The sequence below is a fragment of the Polypterus senegalus genome, chromosome 4 (genome assembly GCF_016835505.1).
Source record: "Polypterus senegalus isolate Bchr_013 chromosome 4, ASM1683550v1, whole genome shotgun sequence".
In the NCBI taxonomy this organism is placed as follows: domain Eukaryota; kingdom Metazoa; phylum Chordata; class Cladistia; order Polypteriformes; family Polypteridae; genus Polypterus; species Polypterus senegalus.
In genome coordinates, this window is record NC_053157.1 from 80,678,305 (window position 1) to 80,704,638 (window position 26,334).

General features: G+C 41.2%; 1 protein-coding gene across 1 annotated transcript in view; it reads left to right on the forward strand.

Moving 5' to 3' along the window:
* The window catches only part of pdgfrl (platelet-derived growth factor receptor-like), a 97,715-nt gene that overhangs the window by 16,420 nt on the left and 54,961 nt on the right, over positions 1–26,334 (forward strand). Inside the window, exons 2-3 of the mRNA XM_039750943.1 lie at positions 1,802–2,090; positions 9,614–9,765. Of these exons, the coding sequence (XP_039606877.1) occupies positions 1,802–2,090; positions 9,614–9,765 (441 nt within the window). The remainder of the gene's footprint in view (positions 1–1,801; positions 2,091–9,613; positions 9,766–26,334) is intronic.

The following is a 26,334-nucleotide window of genomic DNA, read 5'->3' on the forward strand; positions in this document are numbered from 1 at the left end:
ATATTAATAAACATTACTTTGATATAAACAACAACTCAAGTGATAATAGGAATTTAGTGTCTGCTAATTAGTTTTCTGCAATTAAATACAGTGATCCCTCCTCGATCGCAGGAGTTGCATTCCAGACCCCCCCGCGAAAGGTGAAAATCCGCAAAGTAGAAACCTTATGTTTATGTGGTTATTTTTATATATTTTAAGCCCTTATAAACTCTCCCACCCTCTTATAAACATTTCCCACACAGTTATACAGCATACATTCTTTATATTCTCTTAGATATTAGGTAAGATTCGTTGAAATTATGTATGTAAACACACTGTTTATAAACTACTCACAAACATACATATCGTATATCATTGAGGAGTTTTATTTAATATGTAATACAGTTTTAAACACATTGTAATTGATTAGGTAATGTAAAAATAAATGAAAAATCTACAACATGTAAATATAAATAAAACCTAAATGTTATTTTAAAGATATCAGGAGTCTCCGATATCACATACAGTATGTTACATCCATTACGATAGACAGGCCACCAGAAATAAATACAATGCAAGAAAATTTGTATTAAATGTGTGTACAGCTACACTAAACGTACATGCATACACTAAGTACGTAGAAAATTAGTTATGGGTACTCACCAACAATGACACGATGACTTGTACAATAATAATGACAGAAATGTTACTGCACAACAAAGGAGAACATTACAGCTCTTCTAAAGGAGCCTCTTCAGGCGACTGTGTAGCACCGCGGCGTAGCTGTTCCCTTCCTTCAACATATCCAAAACTTTTCGAAAATCGTTAGCATCCTCCGTTGGCTCTTGGACATGGCCCCCGGAAGCAATAGCAGGAGCAGATTATTTCGGAGACGTAACGAAGGGCTTGACTATGCACAAAGATAAACACAAAAGTTAACTCTTTACACAGCAAAACACGTTGATGCTGAATGAGCGAGACGAGATGCTGGCTAACGCAAAGCGGAATCGAATGCTGCTCTCCGTCGCTGAGCCAATCAGCACCCAGAAACTTAACCGCGTGCTCTGATTGGGTAGCTTCTCAGCCATCCGCCAATAGTGTCCCTTGTATGAAATCAACTGGGCAACCAACTGAGGAAACATGTACCAGAAATAAAAAGACCCATTGTCCGCAGAAATCTGCGAAGCACCGAAAAATAAGCAGTAAATATTTAGATATGCTTACATATAAAATCTGCGATAGAGTGAAGCCGCAAAAGTCGAAGCGCGATATAGCGAAGGATTACAGTATACCGTTTCAGTAGCCCTCATAAAATCTCCCAATCAATGCAGAAGTTTTGTAATACTAACTGTATGAATTTATTTTAGAGTGATGTGTCGATGGAGGTGTAGACGTGTGTGATGATGGTGGATGCATCCTGTCCAGTGTGGCTGAGATAGGCGTCACCTAGCAATGACCATGAACTGAATGTACTGGTGAGAAAATGAATGGTTGGATGGGTAAATGTTGCCATGTTCATGAGAGGATGCCTTCATTCTTTTATCATCCCTATATACGGCACTGTATTAAAAAACAAACAATGTCTATCTAATAGTTGATCATATTCTCAAAACATGTACAAGTCATGAACTTTTATCCTCAGCAAATTCTACAATATACAAAGATGATAATAATGAAAGGTTTTGCATTGAAACTACAACAAGATTTTCCCATTTTTAAGTTAAAACATGTGAGATTTTTAAACAACACGTGGGATACCCAAAATACAGTACCAAAGTAAAAGCCCTGCTTTAATTAAATATTCGATTTTTTTATTATGCAGTTGATTGTCAACAAAATAAACGGGCCAAAGAAGCAGGAGAAAATAGAATCAGACCTACAAATAAGAAGGTGAAGCCTCGAGGACCTAAAGTTAAAGAGAAGGATTCGTCGACCTCTGCAGGGAAGAACCAGTCCATCATGACACAAGTTTTGGACAAAGGTCGCTTCTTAAGACTGCTTGAAACTTTAAGTCTTAATGCAGGACAGAATCTTGAGCTGCGTTGTAAAGGGAACAAGATCGGGTGGGCCTACCCTGTTTACCTGGACACCTTCAAAGACTCCCGACTCAGGTACTACAAAGTTACTCGATTGCTTTTTTTACTTTTATGTACTGCTGTTTCTAAATAAATCTGTGTACAGTCCAGTGGCAGACCTACAATTTTGGGGCCCTAAAGGGTGAAAGGCTATGGGGGGCCTCTTTGCACCCAGCAACGAGGTCTGCATAGCCATCCATCCATCCATTTTCTAACCCGCTGAATCCGAATACAGGGTCACGGGGGTCTGCTGGAGCCAATCCCAGCCAACACAGGGCACAAGGCAGGAACCAATCCCGGGCAGGGTGCCAACCCACCGCAGGACACACACAAACACACCAAGCACACACTAGGGCCAATTTAGAATCGCCAAACCACCTAACCTGCATGTCTTTGGATTGTGGGAGGAAACCGGAGCGCCCGGAGGAAACCCACGCAGACACAGGAGAACATGCAAACTCCACGCAGGGAGGACCCGGGAAGCGAACCCGGGTCTCCTAACTGCGAGGCAGCAGTGCTACCACTGCGCCACCCTATGTCTGCATAGCCACTGTTCATAAAAACAATAGGCTTAGGCTAATCTTGCCCTATTTCTCCTTTATTACTTGCCTTACTTTTCTAAATATAATGTTTATTTTTGAATAGGAGTAATTAAAATACTCTATCCTTATGAAAATTCATTCATTCATTTTGTTTTCCCACCGCTTATCGGTCTTAGCAGTGAGGCCCATATATCCCTTTCCCCAGCCACACTTGCCAACTTATCCTTTTGGATCTCAAGACATTCCCAGGCCATCTGTGAGATACAAACCTCCCAGCAAGCGGCGGGTCCTTGTGAACACTTAATTTAATATAATTCTGGTCTGGGTCGCTATTATCAGTGCTATCATTTTGGAAAGGCAGTCACAATGCTAACGTAATTCACATCACTGGCTCCCCTTTCTGGTTACAACACAACATCTAAGATTAGATTTACATTTTTACTATATTTTAACTGTACATAAGTAAAATTGTTATTATCTATTGTAATGGTATTATATTTTTAGGTTTTATGAGATTACTCATGTAAATAAAAAGATACCCAAATGCTTCTCTTTACAATAACCACGTGCAATGAAATCTGCTTTCACATTTTTTGAATTATGGCTAGCCTAAAGAGAAAGAATTTGAACAAAAAATTGAATTTCTGTCATAAATGTTTCGCATTATTTTTAATTAGTTTATATTAAACTGGGGGGCTCCAGTCCCTGCTTGCTTTGCTTGCCAACCCCTGGGGGCAGATGTTGGGCACCTGCTATCTTGTGGCTGAGGCTCTGTTACAGAAAGCGATTGTATTTAAAGAAATGTTATATAGAAGAGTATGTGGGGCGCGGAAGGACGATGGTTTGCTCCTTAGGTATTATAAATAGGACATCACTTACTTTAGTATTTCCCTACAATTGTCTATTTTTAAATACCGACGATTAATAATACGCATTCAAAAGTAAAAGTAAAAAAGTAAGTACATTAATACCTCAGCAAAAACAATATTATGAATGAATTTATCATCTAACTTATATTCTTTTGCTTTTTTGCATTTCTGTTCCCATATTGTTTGGGATATTTCTCTCTTTTTTGTTTATTGGATGATTCTCTTTGTTCTTGATTTTTATTATATGCAGCTCTTTTGTGATAATGTTTCGATGTTTATTATAAGCTCTTGCCGCTCTTTTTTTACCTCCATATAAAATTCGACATTCTTGAATAGATCATCTGCGGTGGGCTGGCGCCCTGCCCGGGGTTTGTTTCCTGCCTTGCGCCTTGTGTTGGCTGCGATTGGCTCCAGCAGACCCCCGTGACCCTGTAGCTAGGATATAGCAGGTTGGACGATGGATGGATGGATGGATGAACAGATCATTTGCTTTTCTGCCTTGACGTTATAACCAACTGCGCTGAAGGGCAAGTTACCACTGAGAGTGTCATGGGGGTGTACAGAGAGAGGATGTGCGCAGTAGGAGTAATGATTGGGCAAGTGTTGTGGAGGGGAGTGGTCAAGGCTGAATAATGTGGACACAATGGAAAAACTTTTTAATATAATAGACAGATATACAGGGTGGTCTAGATCTAATTATGCAATTTTCATTACGCTAGAACTTATTAAATTTATTACATAGAGAATTCACAAAAACATTACATGGAAAAAAAATCAGTGAATTCATTCAATGTAACTCCATTTTCGTTTATTACAAGATATTTCGAACAATTCTTTTGTCTTGTATTGTTTTCCTGAATTGCATTAAAAGTTGCATAATCTGGACCACCCTATATTTAGAATGAAGCATATTGTTACTTTGAATGTTTTTTCGTTTACGGTTAGCCTACATGATGCTTTAATAACCCCTTTGCTTTGAAGTTAACTATTATTTTGTATTGAATTACATTATATTATTAGAAGTCAAGCAAAATGACAGCTTTTATTGGCTAACTGAACAAATTACAATATGCACGCTTTTGAGGCAGCACAGAAGCAGCTCTGGACCCCTTCCTCCCTGCCTGAAAAGCTTGCATATTGTAATTTGTTCAGTTAGCTGATGAAAGCTGTCATTTTGCTTGACTTTTCATTGCATCGATAATGGCTATCACGGTACAACACACTACTAGTACATTATATTATCACTAGTATTATTTTGTAAACAGCACATTTCAACAACAGTCGCTTCTAGGACTCCTCAAGCTTAAGGTTCATTAGTTTCATAGTAGACTTCACCCCAGTACTGTCATAGATTACTCCATAGCAAAGAAGCATAGACACTAAAAAACGAAGAAACACATGATAAACAAAACCAAGGAGTGTTCCTCCTTCTATCAGACAGGACATGTCAGTCTACACATTACTATAGGCTGCTTAAAAAGGCAGATCTGTACTTGACCTGTCAGCCTAACAGGAAGCCAACTTTGATCGTGACAGCAAAATTATAATCTTAACAAAGCAGTCCCCACAAAGCACAATCACATAAATGTAATTAAGGTCCCTAAAATAAACTGACTAGCCTCATATATTCACATAATTTGATGTAGTTGAAATAATTGTCTTTAAACACTGACCCATGATTCCTGTTTGCTCTGTCCACATCGGCATATGCAGAGAACACAACATCACCATCCGCTCAGCACATAATACCAGTTTACCAAACGAGAAGCCAACTACCCTACCGAGAAGAGTGTCATCAGTCACTTCATGGTAGTGAGAAAGTATGGGTATTCGCCACATTTCAGTGTATGTTTTAATGTAAGTCTATTGGGAGACATTTCCTGTACATTTTGACTTAGAATCAACTTAGTGCATTCAAAGCGTAGTGTTGCAGTCACGACTTTGCGTTGATCGTTTATTTTAATTTTGCATGTCTGTGGCTTCAACACTGCTCCTCCTGGAGGATTATTATTAAAGCTTTTGGTTTATGAATGATGAAACACTAGAAAAACGAGTTCAAATAGAGATTTTACATCGATCTTGTTGCTATTCTAAACAGCACGAATATTTCCTAGAGACCAAAAATAGCAAGCAAGAATCGAAGATGATTCAGGGCCTTCTCAAATATGTTGTTTAAATAGTAGTATTATTATGGGCCTTTACTGGTGCTGAATCTTCCTATAGCAATGATCAGTCTTTGAACTCAGGCAGTAAGTGTTGTCAATGGTAGGCTGACGAACACGGCCAAATTGAATTATCATTATTTACACAGTAGCCGAAACGTTTATCAGAAGTTAGTGCCCTCACGCATCTAACACTACTCCACCATTATTCACTTTCTCTGTCAGCTTCCAAGTGAAAATGGTTTAGGCTCATATTGTGGTCTTTTTCATAGCTGACTTCAATCCGGAATGAGACTTTTCATCAACTGAAGATGATCTTCTGATGTTATCCAGCTACAAAGCCAGAAGACCAAATGCACAACTTTTGCACAAAGAACAACAACAACAACATTTATTTATATAGCACATTTTCATACAAACAGTAGCTCAAAGTGCTTTACATAATAAAGAATAGAAAAATAAAAGACACAATAAGAAAATAAAATACGTCATCATTAATTAACATAGAATAAGAGTAAGGTCCAATGGCCAGGGTGGACAGAAAAAACAAAAAAAAAACTCCAGACGGAATCTGTAGGGATTCCAGACCATGAGACCGCCCAGTCCCCTCTGGGCATTCTACCTAACATAAATGAAACAGTCCTCTTTGGATTTAGGGTTCTCACGGAAGGACTTGATGATGATGGTCACGTAGACTTCTGCATTTTAATCCATCCATCATTGTTGGAGCATCATGAAGCTTTGAGCGCGCTACCACCACAAAGAAACCGGAAAAAAGAAACAGAAGAGAGAGTAGGAGTCAGTACAGATTTTCGAGCCACCATGAAGAACAAGCTCTACATCCTACTTGACTCTCCCTTTGGTCATTAAACAAAATTTCCTCATTTTACAGAATTGCCCTTACCCAGGGGTATTTTTCCCTAACCCACCAATGTTCTTTTTTCGACCACCTAACTAAGGCAGACGGGTTGTCCGCAGTTCACTTCCCAAAACAGCACTCACCAAGGAAATATCATTTGATATAAATATACAGTGGATTCAGAAAGTTTTTGGCCCCCTTCACTCTCCACACACTTTGTGTTGAATATGGCATTTTAAAATGGGTACATTTTCCATTTTTGCCCATCAATCTACACTCAAAAACCCATAATAACAAAGTGACATCATGTTATCAGAAATGTATTAAAAATCAAAAATTGAAATCTCATTCTCAACTCATTGTCATTTAAGTTTTCAAACTCTTATTTTGGGTCTCTGTAGAAGCCCCTTTGCAAGCAATTGCAGCTTTGAGTCTTCTTAGTTAAGTTTCTATAAGCCCTTCACACCTGGATGTGGGCAGTTTATCTTGTTATGCTTGGCACATCCTCTCAGGCTGCATTAGATAAGATGGGAAGCGTTGTTAAATGTCCATCTTCAGGTATCTCTGCAGACGTTCTATGATGTTTAAGTCTGGGCCATTCAAAGATAGTCAGAGACTTGTCCCAAAATAACTCCAGTGTTATCCTGGCTGCATGCTTTGGGTTGTTGTCATGCTGAAAGGTCTGAGGTCACATGCACTCTGGGGCAGGCTTTCTGGCTGCATTCATTCGTCTTTCTTTCAATTCTCCCCAGTGTCCCTGTCCCTGTTTCTGAGATGCACCACATTCTATAATGCTGCCACGACCATACTTCACCGTAGGGATGGCATTAAGCATGTGACCTAGTCTTCAAAAAGCATAGTGCTGCCCAAAGATCAGCAAATCTTTGTCTTCAAGGTCCCCGAGTCCAAGCGGGCTGTCATATGTCTTTTACGGAATAGTGACTTCCAACTAGATGTCTGATGGATGGAATGTTGCTGAAATGCTTGTCCTTCCATTTCAGCAGTAGACTTCTGTATTTATGCTAGAGTGACCACTGGGTTCTTGGTCAACTCCCTGACCAATGTCCTTCTTGTTCAGTTACTCTGTTTGGCTGGATGGCCAACTATAGGAAGAGTCCTGGTGGTTACAAAACTTGAGTTTTTCCACAGTTGCTACTGTGCTCCTGGGAACACTCAAAGCTTTAGAGATGTTTTTTATACCCATGGCCCGATCTATGCCTCACCATAATTTGATCATATAGGTCTACAGAGAGTTCCTTGGACTTTATGTCTTGGCTTTTGTCGTGTCATACAGTGAGAATTGTGGGACCTTATATGAAATGGTGTGTAACTTTCTAAATAGTGTCCAGTCAATTCAATTGAGGTGGACTCCATTCAAATTCAAGACACATCTCAAGGATAATTAAAGAAAACTACGCACCTGACCCCAATTTGGAGTACCACAGCAAATGGTCTGAATACTTATAAGAAGAGAGATTTCAGTTCATGATTTTTAAATACATTTGCATACCTTTCTGAAACCACATTTTCACTTTGTCATAATGAGTTATTGAGTGTAGATGGACAAAAATAATACATTTAAAAATAAATCTACAACACAATACAGTGCAGAAAGTGAGACGGCCAGTATACTCTCTGAATCCTCCTTATATACTATAGGCCAGTGGTCTCAAAGTCCAGTCCTGGAGGGCCACAGTGGCTACAGGTTTTCATTCTAACCCTTTTCTTAATTGGTGACGTGTTTTTTGCTGCTAATGAATTCCTTTTCCTTTCATTTTAATTGACTTGTTTTTTTTAAGATTTGTTCCCCTGATCATTCCTCTGATTGTTCCTCTGAATTGCTTAGTCTCTTTCCTTAAGTGGCACCCAAACAGAAATGAAATGTGAAGTAAGTCGGCCAACTAAGTCAGGGCTTCAAACTCCAACCAGTGGCTTCATTAGGCGCAGAGTCTTGTTGGTAATCAGACTTGTTCATTAATTCCATGGCTTGCTGCTCTCATTGTGCAATAGCAGACAATTCCAAAATTACTGATTATCTCTTTTCTAAGAATTCTAATAAAATGTTTTGTGGACCTGAGCAGATTAGCATTCCTGAGACCTTCATCTTTCTTTATTTTCAGATATTCTGTGATGGTCACAGTTTGTTGGTCATGTTTTGGTTCATTTTGTATCTCATTATTGTTTGACTGCTAATTAAGGACAAAGAAACAATTATTGGGTCTTCAAGGGCAAGTCAATTAAAATTAATTCAAAAGAAGTTAATTAGCTGCAAAAACAAGTCACTAATTCAGAAAAGGGTTAGAATGAAAACCTGCAGCCACTGTGGCCCTCCAGGATTGGAGTTTGCGACCACTGCAATAGACCCATGTTTAGGGTTGTAGAGTGTTTGCTCCTCCTTATTATAAGTAAAAACGATTCAAATTTTTACTGTCAAGGATATCTTGGGCGGGGCGGCACGGTGGCGCAGTGGGTAGTGCTGCTGCCTCGCAATTAGGAGACCCGGGTTCACTTCCTGGGTCCTCCCTGCGTGGAGTTTGCATGTTCTCCCCGTGTTTGTGTGGGTTTCCTCCCACAGTCCAGAGACATGCAGGTTAGGTGCATTGGCGATCCTAAATTGTCCCTGATGTGTGGGGGTGTGTGTGCCCTGTGGTGGGCTGGTGCCCTGGCAGGGGTTTGTTTCCTGCCTTGCACTGTGTGTTGGCTGGGATTGGCTCCGGCAGAGCCTCATGACCCTGTAGTTAGGATATAGCGCGTTGGATAATGGATGAAGATCTTGGGTCAGCCCAGCAGTCCGAGTATTGCTGATGCTGTGCTTTTCAATGGTTTAGCAGATTTAATTATTTTTTTTTTAGCCATAGGAGAAATTCAGTGATGTCGCCAGCCTCACACGTTTTCACAGTTCTGCAAGACTTTTACACAGCAACATCTGCATGTAATTTTGAGCTGACATTTCCTAAAGAACAGAAGCATGTGCTATAATTCTGAATATGAGTACATTCAAGCACTCTTTAAATGTATCCCTAAGGTCCTGCCCTGTATGTCAAAGTTGAAAGGGAAGGCATTCGGTATTACCCATTGCAATGTCATTTTGCTAAACTGAATCTTCTTATTTTTATTTTTTAATCAGCATTAAGCAGCATGACAAATACAGTCAGCTAATTCTGACAGAAACCTTGACGGCGGACACAGGAGAATTCAGCTGCTGGAATTTGCTCTGCGATGGTTCAGAATGCACCAAAGATGAGGAGAAATCAAGCAAAGTTTACATCTACTTCACGGGTAAACCTGTAAATATTTCATACATAACTTAATTAACAATGTGAGGAATCTGTCTCTTGATTAGCTTCTCCATACCAAAAAAATATTACTTGAGAGTGTGCATGTCCGAGCTAGAGACCAAGAGAGAGTTAATTCCTGGAACATTCCATCATCTTCTGCCTGTACTTGTTTGAACAGTGTGAGAAATGTAAAGAGTATGTGAAGCTTGTATGCTCAGAGGGGAAATCTGTTAATGGGAGGGGAGTGAAACGAAAGCGAGATAAGCCTTTGTTTAATGTCAAGACTAATTGACACCCAGTTGTTGCCCTGGGTGGAATACTAGAAAAGAAGATTATGTACTGACGGCAGCTTGCAGAGCTCACATTGTCCTACAGACCACATACAATTACCTGGAACACATTTAAATACTCAGCCTATCTTTATTTTATTCTGTATTTACTGATGCAAGTCATAGAGATGTTGCAAGCTTAAAGTTCTTGCATGTGTTCTCATAGCTTTAGGTACTCATCCAAGGTTCAGTGTTCACAGTTTCAAACTTCACGCACACTTTATACTATAGTTATCACTTTCATTTTCAGGGATGTCTGCAATATCCCAGGGTGATTCCACAACTGCCACGGGAATTTATACCTTATGACAGTATACTGTAGATATAGAACTGAGAAATAAAAGTGTTTCACTTCACATGTTTCAGCACCTCAATTAATCGATCAAATATAAAGCAAAATGAATCAATGACAGCACATTATGAAATATTGCTTCCTGTAAAAATACAACATGCATTACCTACAAAAAGCATATTAATAGTAAACATTCCTGAAATACACTTTATGCACACCGGCTCATGGATATAGCATCCTGGGTTTGAATCTTACTCTGTAGTCACCGATTGTGTAGAGTCGGCACGTTCTTCTTGTCTCGGTGGGTTTTCCTCGAGGTATTCCAGTTTTCTTTCCACATCCCCAAAGAGGTTTGTTAGGCTGGTTGGTAATTCCAAATTGTCTCACTGTACATTTGTGCAGAAGAAGGCGTCCCTGCAAAGGACTAGGACGCTGCCATGGACTGTTTCCTACATTGTATCCAGTGCTTCTGGAATCATGTCTAGTCTTCTGCAACCTTGAATTGGATTTAGAAAGTTTGAGAATGTTACAACATATGTTATATAGTGAACCGTCTAAAATGTATAGGGTGGTCCAGATGTAATTATGCAATTTTCATTACGCTATAACTTATTACGTTTATTACATAGAAGATCACCCGAAAAATCCCGGACCATCCAGAAGTGTGCGAACTGACGACATGAAGAATCGTCTTCGCGCTGAATTGGAATCGTCCCCGCATAAATCAAAGTCATCCAGACGATATGGATCTGCATAATTAGATCTGGACCACCCTGTATAAGACATTGGAATTGGATGAGCTGGTCATGCAAGCTCAAAGACCGGCTTATAATGGATTCTACAGTTTTCCAGACAGGACTATTGGAAAGTCCTTGAAGGGCGGTTGAATATTCGATTCTGATTTCCCAAGATGGATGAAAGCAGCAAAAAGCACCTGCCAGGGGTGCATATAAAATGTACTGTAGTTCTTATGGGATAAGCCAAGGGTACCAGTTGTCAGGGACTACTGGTTTGTTTATGGGCTGGCTGACCCAAACTGAGGGTGTGCCTGGGTCTGTTTTAAAAGCAGGTTCCTGTCCTTAATCAGTAAGTCTGAGTGATGGAAAGTATAGGAGTGAGAGCCTCTTTTGTGATTCACAGTTGGAGCTAAAGTTACTTAACAGCAGAAGGATACCAAGGAGGATATGGGAGTGTGTGTGCATGAGGCAGGATTCTGGCAATGAAGTAAGCCTGTGGTTTTAGAAGGTGAGTAGCAGGCTCTTTAATTTAAGATAATTAAGACACAGGCCAAGGTAGAATTATGTTCGTTTGAGCCAGAGGGAGGTCATGAACCTCCTCTGTTTGATTTTAGTACTTTATGCTGTTCCTGTCATACAGAGACTCCAGAGGTTAGTTGACGTATTTTGTTAATAGACCTTCATTTCATGAACATTGGTCTGTGGTGGTGCTTATCCAGGGTATAGACTCAGCCCAGTAGGGCCACATAAGGTCAACAAATCCAAAGATCCTTTCTATGTCTAGTTATAATCTGCTTAGAATTCTCAGCAGGCAAGTGGGTTCTCCTCTAGAATGTAGTCTATAGACAAGTGGATAAGTTTGATTGGTGGCCATACAAGATTCCCACAAATGAAGAGAAAGATAAGCGGGGCAGAAAGGAGCATTGTGTACTCCATCCATCCATCTATTATCCAACCCGCTATATCCTAACTACAGGGTCACTGGGGTCTGCTGGAGCCAATCCCAGCCAACAAACCCCGGGCAGGGCGCCAGCCCACCGCAAATTGTGTACTCTCAGTACTGATCAAGGCTGATTATATCATTGGACTTTGTGATGTTCTCATAATCTCCTCGTCAGTATATAGGTTGCCCCCAGCTTCTTTGTTTTCACCCCACATTTTCCAAACATGTTGACTGAGGACATGTAAACTGACTAGGTGGGCCTTGTGAAAGACCAATTAGTTCCCCAAAACTCTGACCAAGAAAGAAAGCAAGTGTAGAAATTAGACAGATGGATTTTACATAAAATATATTCAGATACTATATTTAGGTGCAGGACATTTTCATTCACTTTTTCTACACTTCCTGGCTTTCCCTAATCAGAAGGTGCAGGACATCTTCAGTAGTAGGCCCCTGGGCTCCAATGAGGCCTAATAACTCAAAATAAAAATCCATAAGGAGGCTTCTCAGTCTGCATAAGACCATCCAAAAAGGGTAAAGGCCTTAACTCTTTGAGGGCTGAATATTTTTTCCAAAGAACTCAGTTTTCTGAAAAGCACACAAAGCAATGGTTTCACACATAGGTCAACATAAAACTTCAGTTGCTACGTGCTGTGGCTGCTGTTGGCACATGTTGGGCACCTCTGGTGGCAGTGGCTGCGTTGGGGGCACCTCAATGGTCAGCAGGAATGCATGGTGGGCAGCTGCCAGCCTGTTTTCACACAGCAGGTGGGTGACGGTGGCGGTCACAGTCTGATGCAGTCTGGTTTGTACCTCTTGTCATCATAAGTGGTGGTCCTCTCAGGCAAACACTGCTGTAGGCACATCAGCCACATTAAAGTGTTCAGCACCATGATCACCTGGGGACCGATCAGATGATGCTGGTACCTCACCTTCATTTTTGATCTCCATCTCCAGATCACTTGCATCAAACTCGGAGTCTGACAAATCAGAGTCCTATTCAACAAAAAATAACGTAAAACGTCCACAGAGTATTTTGCTTTGCTAATTCACTTTGGTCTCTCGCCAGATGTTAGTGCCATTTTAGAAGTTGTTTGCTCTTCGTTACTCATGCACGCTTAGGGAATCGAGCTTAAATCAACAAAGCTATGTAACTTTCCTTCTAGCAAAGAGAGTCAAACTAAAATGTAAGGGTGAGTTTTGTTGCCCTTTACAGCCGATTACTGTCCTGTACTCCTGAATTTTGACAAAAGTTGACATCAGCCCTGAAAGAGTTCATGTTCCTAAAACTCAGGAGGGAAGATTGTAACCAAAGAAAGCTCTTGGTCCCCAAAATGCTAAAGCCAATAGTTCTTTATACAAAACTTTTTAAACAAAGGATGCTCAAGAGATAAAACAAAGACAAAAGCAAAGTTGAATTTAAAAAGGAATGGCTAAAAGACAAACCAAATCAGAGCAAAACTCATCCACAATCCTACAAGTCCCATATTATCAGATAAGACCAAAAAATTTGTACGTGAGCATCAGTAGGCAAGTTACCCGAAATATTCCATAACATTTCAGTAATTATTTACCACTCTGATGCTGATCTCCCTGATCATAAAATAGGTCATTACAATAGCAATTTACGAGAAGAATTTGTAATTAATTGCAGAATTATGGCAGATAAAAGATATTATCAAAATTTCATTTGAGGTTTCCTCTAGAGTGCCTCTTTTTCTTTCATGATTTGACCCAAAAACTAATCAGCACATCTTCATCTCATAACAGGCTTAAATGTTGAGTTTGGTATTTTTTACTCCTGCCATTTTAGCTCTAGACCATCCTCAAGAAACTGTGATGCAAAGACACACACAGACAGACAGACAGACACCCATCATCAAGATGTCAATGTTTTCAGTATCAGGGGACTCTAAAATGTTGAGACTCGTTGAAATTTTTGACAAATCTAAAGCTTTCGCTTCTCTCCCATAGACGAAAAAACATAACAAAAACATCAATAAAGAAAGCACATACAAAATCAAAAATTCAAAACGATTAGCCATAATAGAGAGTTTGAAGCTAAAGCCACAGTAGTCATCCTACTTCTGCTCTTCTCTTGTACTGTGTAAGCAAGGTGATAAATGTTTTGAGAAGGAGTGGAATCAGAAAATGGTACAGAGACGTTAGAATGCTAACAGGGGTCATAACCAGAAAGACTATAATTACTGTACATAAACAAATCTCAGGGCACGTAGCCAGAATCGTAGTCAAAGAACTTAGTGGTAAGTTGTAAACCAAAAAGGGATTCACGTAGCCAATCCCAAGAACTACAAGACATGAATTGTCATTAGAGTGTAGAAGTTCTTTTTTTCTTTTATGACTCCAGTCTTGTCCAACCAGAAACAGGGGTGCTAACCTTCAAAATATTACACTAGTGATGTTACAATGCTGTGATGTTCAACCTCTGGGACCCCCCATCTCATTGTATCCTAGCAACCAGTGTCCAGCATGGAGAAGTCCATCCATCCATTCATTTTCTAACCCACTGAATCCGAATAGGGTCACGGGGGTCCGCTGGAGCCAATCCCAGCCAACAAGACAGGAACCAATCCTGGGCAGGGTGCCAACCCACCACAGGACACACACAAACACACCAAGCACACACTAGGGCCAATTTGGAATTGCCAATCCACCTAACCTGCATGACTTTGGATTGTGGGAGGAAACCCACGCAGACACGGGGAGAACATGCAAACTCCACGCAGGGAGGACCCGGGAAGCGAACCCGGGTCTCCCAACTGCGAGGCAGCAGCACTACCACTGCGCCACCGTGCCACCCGCATGGAGAAGTCCGTAAGGAAAATATGACAACACCCTGTGAGAACTTGAACCATTTTCAACAATTTGAAAATAACAAGTAAAAAAATAAAAAAATATATATACATAACTGTGAGATTCTTTGGCCTCAGAAACCCTGAAAATCATCTTGAGTTGGTAAAATTAAAATTATAAGCAATATCATAACAGCCCATTTGTAGTTTTGGGGGCCTTGCCCCCACGGGGTTCATACACACTGCAATAAACAAAGGATGATGACTCAAATGGAGACATAGAAAGTTTTTTTAAAAGAAGATAACCAGAAAATGAGATGTTGTCAAAGATACACACAGAGATCAGAACCAAAGATCCAACCACAGCCAAGAAGCATTAATCAAAAATGGTGGTTAAAAAGCAATGCCAAAAATCATATGCCTGAGAGAAAGAAAATAAAAGATTCACACTAGTTATTTTAGGAAGTTACCTCAAATTAAGATAGAAAATGACAAACAGTGTCAGCCTTTTAACTTGTCAGTAACTGATTATAGGTTGCGACCTCTGAGACCACAAACCAACGACTGAGAAACTCGATGGCAGGCTCGTAACATGGTAGCAACTGTATGGTGTCAAAATGACGCAAAATATTTTCAACAACATCAAATTATTTTTTTATATAAAAAGTAAACAAATACTTGAAATGCTCAGAGTCCAAACCCTCATAAGAGACGAATAAAGAGGAGAACATTTCTAAGGAAAGGCTATGAAAAATTTAGAACAAAACAAAATCCATCCATCCGTTATCCAGCCCACTATATCCAAACTACAGGGTCACGGGGGTCTGCTGGAGCCAATCCCAGCCAACACAGGGCGCAAGGCAGGAAACAAACCCTGGGCAGGGTGCGAGCTCACCACAGGATGCGCACACACACACAGCACACACTAGGGACAATTTAGGATCACTAATGCACCTAACCTGCATGTCTTTGGACTGTGGAAGGAAACCGGAAACCCACACAGACACAGGGAGAACATGCAAACTCCACGCAGGGAGGACCCGAAAAGCGAACCCGGGTCCCCTAACTGCAAGGCAAAAACAAAATTAGAACACCAATATTAACAAAACAATTCTAACCAAATATTAATCAAAATAAAATATACCGTGTAATAGCTCCAGGAGTGTTGTGCAATGGCTGGCCCTGCACTCTGACCCCAAAGATCACACAAAATCCCTTGGGGATTAATACAGTGCACAGTACCAAATACCACAAAAAAAAGTATATCTATAAACTGCTCAACAAAAATTAAAGGAACACTTTTTGATCAAAGCATAGCATCAAATCAGTGAAACTTCTGGGATATTGAGCTGGTCAGTTAAGTAGCTGAGGTGGTTGTTAATCACTATGTGCCATTGCCAGAAGGTTTGCGGTGTCTCCCAGCACAGTCTCAAGGGTATGGAGGAGATTCCAGGAGACAGGCAGTTACTGTAGGAGAGCTGGTAGAAGTTCCTTAACCCATCAGCAGGACTGGTATCTGCTCCTCTGGCCAAAGAGGAACAGGATGAGCACTGCCAGAGCCCTACAAAATGAGCAGCAGGCCACTGGTGTGAATGTTTCTGACCAAACAATCAGAAACAGACTTCATGAGGGTGGCCTGAGGGCCCGACGTCATCTAGTGGGCCCTGAGCTCACTGCCCGGCACCGTAGAGCTCGATTGGCATTTGCCATAGAATACCAGAATTGGCAGGTCCACAACTGGCACCATGTACTTTTCATAGATTAGAGCAGATGAGCACATGTGACAGACATGAAAGGGTCTGGAGAACCCAAGGAGAATGTTATGTTGCCTGTAACATCGTTCAGCATGACCAGTTTAGTGGTGGGTCAGTGATGGTCTGGGGAGGGACACACAAACCTCTACAGGCTAGACAATGGCACCTTGACTGCCATTAGGTATTGGGATGAAATCCCTGGACCCACTGTCAGACCCTGTGCTGGTGCAGTTGGTCCTGGGTTCCTCCTGGTGCACGGCAATGCCTGGCCTCTTGTGGTGAGAATATGCAGCAGGCAGTTCCTGGAGGATGAAAGAATTGATACCATTGACTGGCACCCACACTCGCCTGACCTAAATCCAATAGAACACCTCTGGGCCATTATGTTTCTGTCCATCTGATGCCACCAGGTTGCACCTCAGACTGTCCAGGAGCTCAGTGTTGCCCTGGTCCAGATCTGGGAGGAGATCCCCCAGGACACCATCCATCATCTCATTAGGAGCATGCCCTGAAGTTGTCAGGCATTCATACAAACTACTGAGTACGATTTTGGTAAAGTGGACTAGCCTGACGCGTCATTTTTTCACCTTGATTTTAGGGCTGTGAATTCAGCCCTCTGTAGGTTGATAATTTTCATTTCCTTCGAAGGATGTGGTATCCTTCTTGTTCCTAACACATTACCATATCAGTCCATATCAGTAGAGATATCCAGCAGGATTTTTACCCCATAGAGATCTGATGTGTTTTCAAAGTGTTTCTTTAATTTCTTTGAGCAGTTTATTTATATATATATATAAGTATATATATATATATACTTATAAACATACAAGAATACAAAAATTAAATTTATAGCATTTACAAAAAACAGGAAAAAAATGTTAAATGAAAAGAGACCTCACTTAAGCCTGGGGTGAAATCCTGACTATATCATAACACCATCTATTTTCTGGGTCCACTTACCCAATTGTATGATTTTAGGTGAGAAAAAACTATCCTGACAACATTTAGCACAAGTCAGAAACGACAAGCGTTTGGGGCTATTGGGACGACTTACAAATTGTCATTGTTTCTGTGGGACAGAACAAGCAAGCAAGCAAAAGTGACGTGAAGTGAGTGGTCCACATTGAGTTAGCTTACATGTACACACAAAACCAGGGATAACAAGAAGCCCAATTTCTTCAAAAAGTCGTTTACATGTGCAAGTATGCTTCTGAAGTTCTCCTCTAGCAAAACGCTCCAATGCCATTAAACTGGGCAACAACAAAAATTAGACATTATCATTAGCCGCTGTGACTCAGAAAACAAGCACAAAGCCTGTGATAAATATCTTGCATTTTATAAATGTTTAGTCCTTTATGTGCTCTTAAGTAAATAACATATACTGTATCCCTTTTTCACATCCTTGTTGTGAGCACAGATGATTCGTGCTATGAACACTTGCCGCGGCATCACCCAGTCACACTGTTTCAACATATCTACAGCAAACAGCTGGATTCAAATGAATGGTTTATGGTAAAGGATTAGACACAGCACACTTTTTTCTGCTTGGCTGTGCGATTGAGCCCTGAAAAAGACCGACATACCAGCACTGTGCTCCTGGGCCGCTCTTAGCAGTTTGGGGGCCCGACGCGATTCAGAAATGTGCAGACCCCGGATGGGGCGGGGAAGGTGTTCTAATAAAACAGATGACCAGTACACCTACATGTACGCTTGTGTGTGTGCAGAGTGGTAAAATATTGATTTTATTTTGGATCTGGTAAAGGCCGGTAATATAGGGATATTTCATGATTTTATGGGGATCTCTCTGAATGAATCCGAAACAAATCTCTAAAATTAACGTTTGCTATAGTGCATTTGGCAAAGTTACGATGGCGTGACAATATTATTAGGGATTTAGGTGAAGATTTCAATTCGGATAATAAATTACCATTTTTAATAAGACTAAGAGATGCATATTCCAGACTGAGCGATCGCTATTTATACATTCCCAGTCCCGTGGCCACGTCCCCGATGCCCTGCCTGCTGCCCCCTGCTCCTACCCTTCCCCTCCGAATTTGACTCAGAACGATACATGACGTGAGGAACTGGCACAGACGCCTGCAGTGCCAGGGGCATGACAGGGGCCCCAGGCCCACAGCCCGACAACAAAAAAAAAAAATTATAAGTCGGGACCCCCTCACAGTCGGGGCCCTACGCGGATGCCTAGGAATGTCCCTGCGTGCTCTTTCCTTTACACCCAAGTGCTGCTGGGATAATAATAATGCAGGTAGTTTTACTTCAATAAAATAAGTATTACATTAGGTTACTCATCGTAATGGGACTACGTAACTTTTAATGCGTTACCCCAACATTGCCCCCGAGATTGTGCTGCTGAGTTTAGCACTGTAAATTCAGTGCATCAACATAAATGTATTGATTTCTGAAATACTGAGACTGATTATTTCAACTTGGGGAAGTAATAATGGGATCATCTGAGCCCTGGAAATTTACCTTGTGGATGCTTCTACCATTGCCTCCTGAAAGCGTCTAGAAAGCATAACAAAATCCTTAAGTGTACCCAGGTTAAGGGTTTACATGGCCAAATAACCGGGTTACTAGCAGAGAAAATCCATGCATATTAAACTGATTTCTCAGAGATCAATAAACTGCTTTCTCTAACAGGAATAAGGGATTTTAAAAAGCAGAGGATTTTTTTAAAGCACAATAAAACACAATCATTGTATCCTCAGTGTTCTCTCCAGTCCTCCAGTCACATACTGTAATGCTACTAAACCCACGGCTGCCTCCCAACACCTTAACCTAACCATCTGAGAAGTGTGAAATGGATTTCTTCAAAAAGAAGAAAAGGGCGGGGCTGAAAACTGTGGATGAAAACGTTTAAGTCTCTCCAACAGGGGGCAGCAATGTGCAAGGATTTATAAGATAGGAGCTGCAGTAGAGTCTGAGGGTAGAAGCAGTCAACTCAGAATCCAGTTAAGTAGGACTAACTAAGATTTTGCACAAGCCAAGATACAGTAGGACGCTAAAATTAATTGAAATTTTAAATGATTTATTAAGCAGCGCAGCCAGTGGTGAAGGGTCATTGGATAGATCAGGGATTTGATGTTAAACATGCCATCGTCATTAGAGGACTTCTGTTTGATTCTGTTTTAGTGTTGCCATTGATAATAAATTGTTATCTGGTTTATTTTACAAGGACCCCCAACTTACAAACGCATACTAAGTTTTGTTAACATTAACTAGCAAGCACTGAATAGCAGACTCACATCTCACAAGAACTCGCTCAAAGTTCAATTAACACAGATTGAAATGAATAAATTCACATTCATAGTTCACCATTTCAATTTTGAACTAGTTCATGTTCAGTTCATTTTTTATTTTTTAAGGAGTGAGAATAAGTGACCCATGAGTTTACTTTTTTCAACTTTGCATGCTTTATATTAGGCTATTACATCCATCCATCCATTTTCCAACTCGTTGAACCCAAACACAGGGTCATGGGGGTCTGCTGGAGCCAATCCCAGCCAACACAGGGCACAAGGCAGGAACCCAGGCAGGGCGCCAACCCACACCCACCATACACTAGGGGCAATTTAGAATTACCAATCCACCTAACCTGACATTATACTGCACTATCGTATGCACAAATCATTAGGAAATGTCATGTGCAGAGGTGGCCATCTCCAGTCCTGGAGAGACACAGTGGCTACAGGTTTTCATTCTAACTATTTTCTTAATTAGTAACTACTTTTTACCACGTTATGTAATTTATTCGCTATTTAAGGCTCAAACCCTTTAAATCAGGGATGAGCAACATCAGTCCTGGAGGGCCACGGTGGCTTCAGGTTTTTGTTCCAACCCAAATTTTTTATGAGAAATCATTCATTGCTGATGAAGCACTTATTGCTTAAGTGACATTTTTGTGCTTCATTTTTGTTGTCTCACTTGTTAAGATTTTGAACTCTCGGTCGATTATTTTAGTCTTAAACAGCTGTATTCATTGTTTCAGTTGCTCCTTATTAGCAATAAGGAACCAGCAGTTTTACATCTAGCTTGTCTCCATTCCCACCCGTGTGTATTTATCATTCACTATTTGGTTTAATTAAGTACACAGAAGGAAACTGAAGAGAAAGTGAAGAAATCAAAACTACTTATCAGTTTTAGGCTTCAAATCATTTGGATGATAAATAAAAAAGAATGATCTGACATGATTGAGTTAAAACACTAACAAGCCATGAAATTTAATAAGATCTGTTATTGGTGAGGATTTGCTTCTGATTAAGCAACTGGGTTGGAACAAAAAACTGCAGTTCTTCAGGATCAGAGTTGGCCACCCCTGGTTATGTGTATGTAGACTGAAGGGGTACAAGGATGGATGGCACCCAGAGGATTATGGTGGGCACAGCCTAGACATACAGTGCATCCAGAAATTATTCACAGTGCATCACTTTCCCCACATTTTATTATGTTACAGCCTTATTCAAAAATGGATTAAATTCATTTTTTTCCACAGAATTCTACGCACAACACCCCATAATGACAACGTGAAAAAAGTTTACTTGAGGTTTTTGCTAATTTATTAAAAATAAAAAAACTGAGAAATCCGATGTACATAAGTATTCACAGCCTTTGCTCAATACTTTGTCGATGCACCTTTGGCAGCAATTACAGCCTCAAGTCTTTTTGAATATGATGCCACAAGCTTGGCACACTGATCCTTGGCCAGTTTTGCCCATTCCTCTTTGCAGCACCTCTCAAGCTCCATCAGGTTGGATGGGAAGCGTCGGTGCACAGCCATTTTAAGATCTCTCCAGAGATGTTCAATCGGATTCAAGTCTGGGCTCTGGCTGGGCCACTCAAGGACATTCACAGAGTTGTCCTGAAGCCACTCCTTTGATATCCTGGCTGTGTGCTTAGGGTCGTTGTCCTGCTGAAAGATGAACCGTCGCCCCAGTCTGAGGTCAACAGTGCTCTGGAGCAGATTTTCATCCAGGATGTCTCTGTACATTGCTGCAGTCATCTTTCCCTTTATCCTGACTAGTCTCCAAGTTCCTGCCGCTGAAAAACATCCCCATAGCATGATGCTGCCACCACCATGCTTCACTGTAGGGATGGTATTGGCCTGGTGATGAGCGGTGCCTGGTTTCCTCCAAACGTGACGCCTGCCATTCACACCAAACAGTTCAATCTTTGTCTCATCAGACCAGAGAATTTTGTTTCTCATGGTCTGAGAGTCCTTCAGGTGCCTTTTGGCAAACTCCAGATGGGCAGCCATGTGCCTTTTACTAAGGAGTGGCTTCCGTCTGGCCATTCTACCATACAGGCCTGATTGGTGGATTGCTGCAGAGATGGTTATCCTTCTGGACGGTTCTCCTCTCTCCACAGAGAACCTCTGGAGCTCTGACAGAGTGACCATCGGGTTCTTGGTCACCTCCCTGACTAAGGCCCTTCTCCTCCGATCGCTCAGTTTAGATGGCCGGCCAGCTCTAGGTAGAGTCCTGGTGGTTTCAAACTTCTTCCTCACGGTTGATGGAGGCCACTGTGCTCATTGGGACCTTCAAAGCAGCAGAAATTTTTCTGTAACCTTCCCCAGATTTGTGCCTTCAAGACAATCCTGTCTCAGAGGTCTACAGACAATTCCTTTGACTTCATGCTTGGTTTCTGCTCTGACATGAACTGTCAACTGTGGGACCTTATATAGACAGGTGTGTGTCTTTCCAAATCCTGTCCAATCAACTGAATTTACCACAGGTGGACTCCAATTAAGCTGCAGAAACATCTCAAGGATGATCAGAGGAAACGAGATGTACCTGAGCTCAATTTGGAGCTTCATGGCAAAGGCTGTGAATACTTATGTACATGTGCTTTCTCAATTTTTTTATTTTTAATAAATTTGTAAAAACCTCAAGTAAACTTTTTTCACATTGTCATTATGGGATGTTGTGTGTAGAATTCTGAGGAAAAAAATGAATTTAATCAATTTTGGAATAAGATGTTACATAGCAAAATGTGGAAAAAGTGATGCTGTGAATACTTTCTGGATGCACTCTATGTTCAGGGACAGTTTTTAATAACAGTCTATCCATGTCTGGAAGAGATGCCAACATATCACTGAGCACACTCATGCAAAGCCAGAGTGAGTATAATTTATAGTGACCAATCAAGATTCTTTATGCATTTTTGGGATGTGATTGGAATCCTGAGTACCAAGAGAAACTCTGTTCTAACATGCAGACTTCCCATACATATGGGCATAAATGGAATTCCAAACAGGATGGTGGCTCTAAGGGCTCGTTTATACTTCACGCTCAGAACACGTTCGCTCAAAAATCATGGCTGCCACGCGTTCCCAGCATTTTTTTGATGCATCCTCTGAGCAGGTCATCAGAAATTAAGGTGACGTGTGCACAAGTTGCAGTACCACCAAAAAGTCAGAGGGCACAGTGTGATAAAAGTTGGAATGTGACGTCAGAGTCTCTGTTTACTATGTACATTTGACAGAAAGCCGCTATGCGGATCCTACGGGATTAATGTGCGGGCTTCAATGTTTGATGAATGGTTCGATGTGGTAAATCAAAATGCCGACTTACAGATGCATTCATGGTGCTTTTATATTCAAGCGTCGCATATTCCCGATCGTAATGACACGATATATTTTAAAAGTCTCACATACCATCTTTTGTGCCGTCTTTTTTTTCTGTGGCTTCCTCAGATAAACAGCAGCGGCAAACAGCAATAGATCACCACACAGAACACATTAAATGTATGATATTCCAACACTCTGCGCATTTAAAATCCTTAGATTTATACTTGATGATGAAATGCATTAAAGTATGTATGTTACATTTTACAGATAAATCGTTAATTGCATTTAAATAATGAATACTGTAAATAATTACACACATGGGGGTGACACAGTGGCAGAGCGGTAGCACTAGTGTCTTGCAGTGAGTCATGTCGCTGGTGTTCCCTGACGGAGTTTACATGTTTTCTTGCTGGGTTTCCACAGTGTGCATTGGTTTCCTTCCAAAGATATGCAGATTTGGTGACACTAAAATGATGCTAGTGTATGTGAGTGCTTGTAGTCACCTTGCGATGAGCTGAAGCCCTGACTAGGTACAGTTTCTGCCTCATGCCCAATACTTGCTGGAATGGACACATCCCTGGATTGATGGATTTAATCATTAAACATCCTTTTCAGAAATATTGCGGTAAGGTGTCATTGGAATTTAACGGGTGTTCCAGGCAATTCACAACACAGCGAAGCCGAAACTGTTCTCACTGTGATAATATCTCGCACTGCCACCTGGTGGATTCTTCCAGATTTACATAAAGTATGCACACAAGGATAAACAGTAAAACGCTTGCGTAGCAGGAGTGTCCGCTGGAGTATACGTTGTGTCGTGTGAAGTATAAACCTGGCCTAACACCACATCACTATGCTACCATATAGGAAATATGCTAACCTCAATGTGTGTCATGAATTAATAAGGCCGATATTCAACAGAGGTTTACTGTAAAGATTATTATATTTATTACATGTCGGTCCTTCCTCCCCATAGATATCCTTGGAAATAATTTTCTGTGAGGTCTGTTTTTAACTGGTTATCGTCATTGTTATGTCACAACACAATTGAGGTAATAAAGTGTGATAAAGATTAGTATTCCTACTTCGTAAGTCTAAGGACATAGGGTTAAATTCCAAATCTAGTGGCCATCTGTGTGACAATTTAACCTGACAGTTTAAAAGCTACAGCAGTCATCAAATGTTTTCACTTACAATGCTTTTTTATATTTTGCATTTCATCCCCACAAGGAAAATTAATTTTCTCAAACTGAAAACAAATTGTTCCTATTCTTCATAATGACATATAATTTTAAGCTAATCTCCAAACTGTTCACCCTCCTTGCCGTGACATGTCAAACAGACTTCATCACACCTTCTTGCTGTTAAACGTTATGCAATTATTCTGTGCTCAGTTTGAACTGGGAAGTTCCTAGATGGAATTTTCAACTGGAAAATTCTCATAAGTCAGATTTCCTACTCAGAAACTCGGTGCTGGACTGTCAAGTCTGAGTTTGTCCAATTTTAGATTATGACATCAATCCAAAATGCCAGCATACATCGTAAACTTTAGAGAATGCTGTAGTATTATACTGTTTAGATAGATAGATAGATAGATAGATAGATAGATAGATAGATAGATAGATAGATAGATAGATAGATAGATAGATAGATAGATACTTTATTAATCCCAAGGGGAAATTCACATAATCCAGCAGCAGTATACTGATACAAAGAAACAATATTAAATGAAATAGTAATACAAATGAAAAAGAATTAAAATAAAATTAATGTTCGCAATTTACTCCCGGTGGAATTGAAGAGTCACATAGTGCGGGGAGGAACGATCTCCTCAATCTGTCAGTGGAGCAGGACAGTGACAAAAGTCTGTCACTGAAGCTACTCCTCTGTCTGGAGATGATCCTGTTCAGTGGATGCAGTGGATTCTTCATGATTGACAGGAGTTTGCTTAGTGCCCGTCGCTCTGCCACAGATGTTAAACTGTCCAACTTTAATCCTACAATGGAGCCTGCCTTCTTAACAAGTTTGTCCAGGCGTGAGGCGTCTTTCATCTTTATGCTGCCACCCCAGCACACCACCGCGTAGAAGAGGGCACTCGCCACAACCGTCTGGTAGAACATCTGCAGCATCTTACTGCAGATGTTGAAGGATGCCAACCTTCTCAGAAAGTATAGTCTGCTCTGACCTTTCTTACACAGAGCATCAGTATTGGCAGTCCAGTCCAATTTGTCATCCAGCTGCACTCCCAGATATTTATAGGTCTGTACCCTCTGCACACAGTCACCTCTGATGATCGCAGGGTCCATGAGGGGCCTAGTCCACGATCCATGCCACCAGGTGTGAGTCTACTCCCATCTCAGTCAGCTTGTCTCTAAGGAGCAGAGGTTGGATGGTGTTGAAGGTGCTAGAGAAGTCCAGAAACATAATTCTTACAGCACCACTGCCTCTGTCCAGGTGGGAGAGGGATCGATGAAGCATATAGATGATGGCATCCTCCGCTCCCAGCTTCTCCTGGTATGCGAACTGCAGAGGGTCAAGGGCATGACGGACCTGTGGCCTCAGGTGGTGAAGCAGCAGCCGCTCCATGGTCTTCATCAGATGTGACGCCAGAGCAACAGGTCGGAAGTCATTCAGCTCACTAGGATGTGATACCTTTGGGACAGGGGTGATACAAGATGTTTTCTAAAGCCTTGGGACTCTCCCCTGTTCCAGGCTCAGGTTGAAGATGCTCTGTAGAGGACTCCATAGTTCCAACGCACAGGCCCTCAGCAGTCGTGGCGATACACCATCTGGACCCGCTGCTTTGCTGGCACGAAGTCTTTTCAGCTCTCTGCTCACATGGGCTGCTGTAATTGTGGGTGGGAATGTCTCACCTATGCTGGTATCAGCAGAAGGATGGTTGGAGGATGCAGTACTCCGAGGTGAGCGTGGGTTACTGTGATCAAACCTATTAAAGAAGTTGTTCATTTGGTTTGCTCTCTCCACGTCTGTCTCAATGGCGGCACCCCGCTTCGAGCTGCAGCCAGTGATAATCTTCATCCCATCCCACACTTCCTTCATGCTGTTGTTCTGCAACTTCTGCTCCAGCTTTCTCCTGTACTGCTCTTTCACCGCCCTGA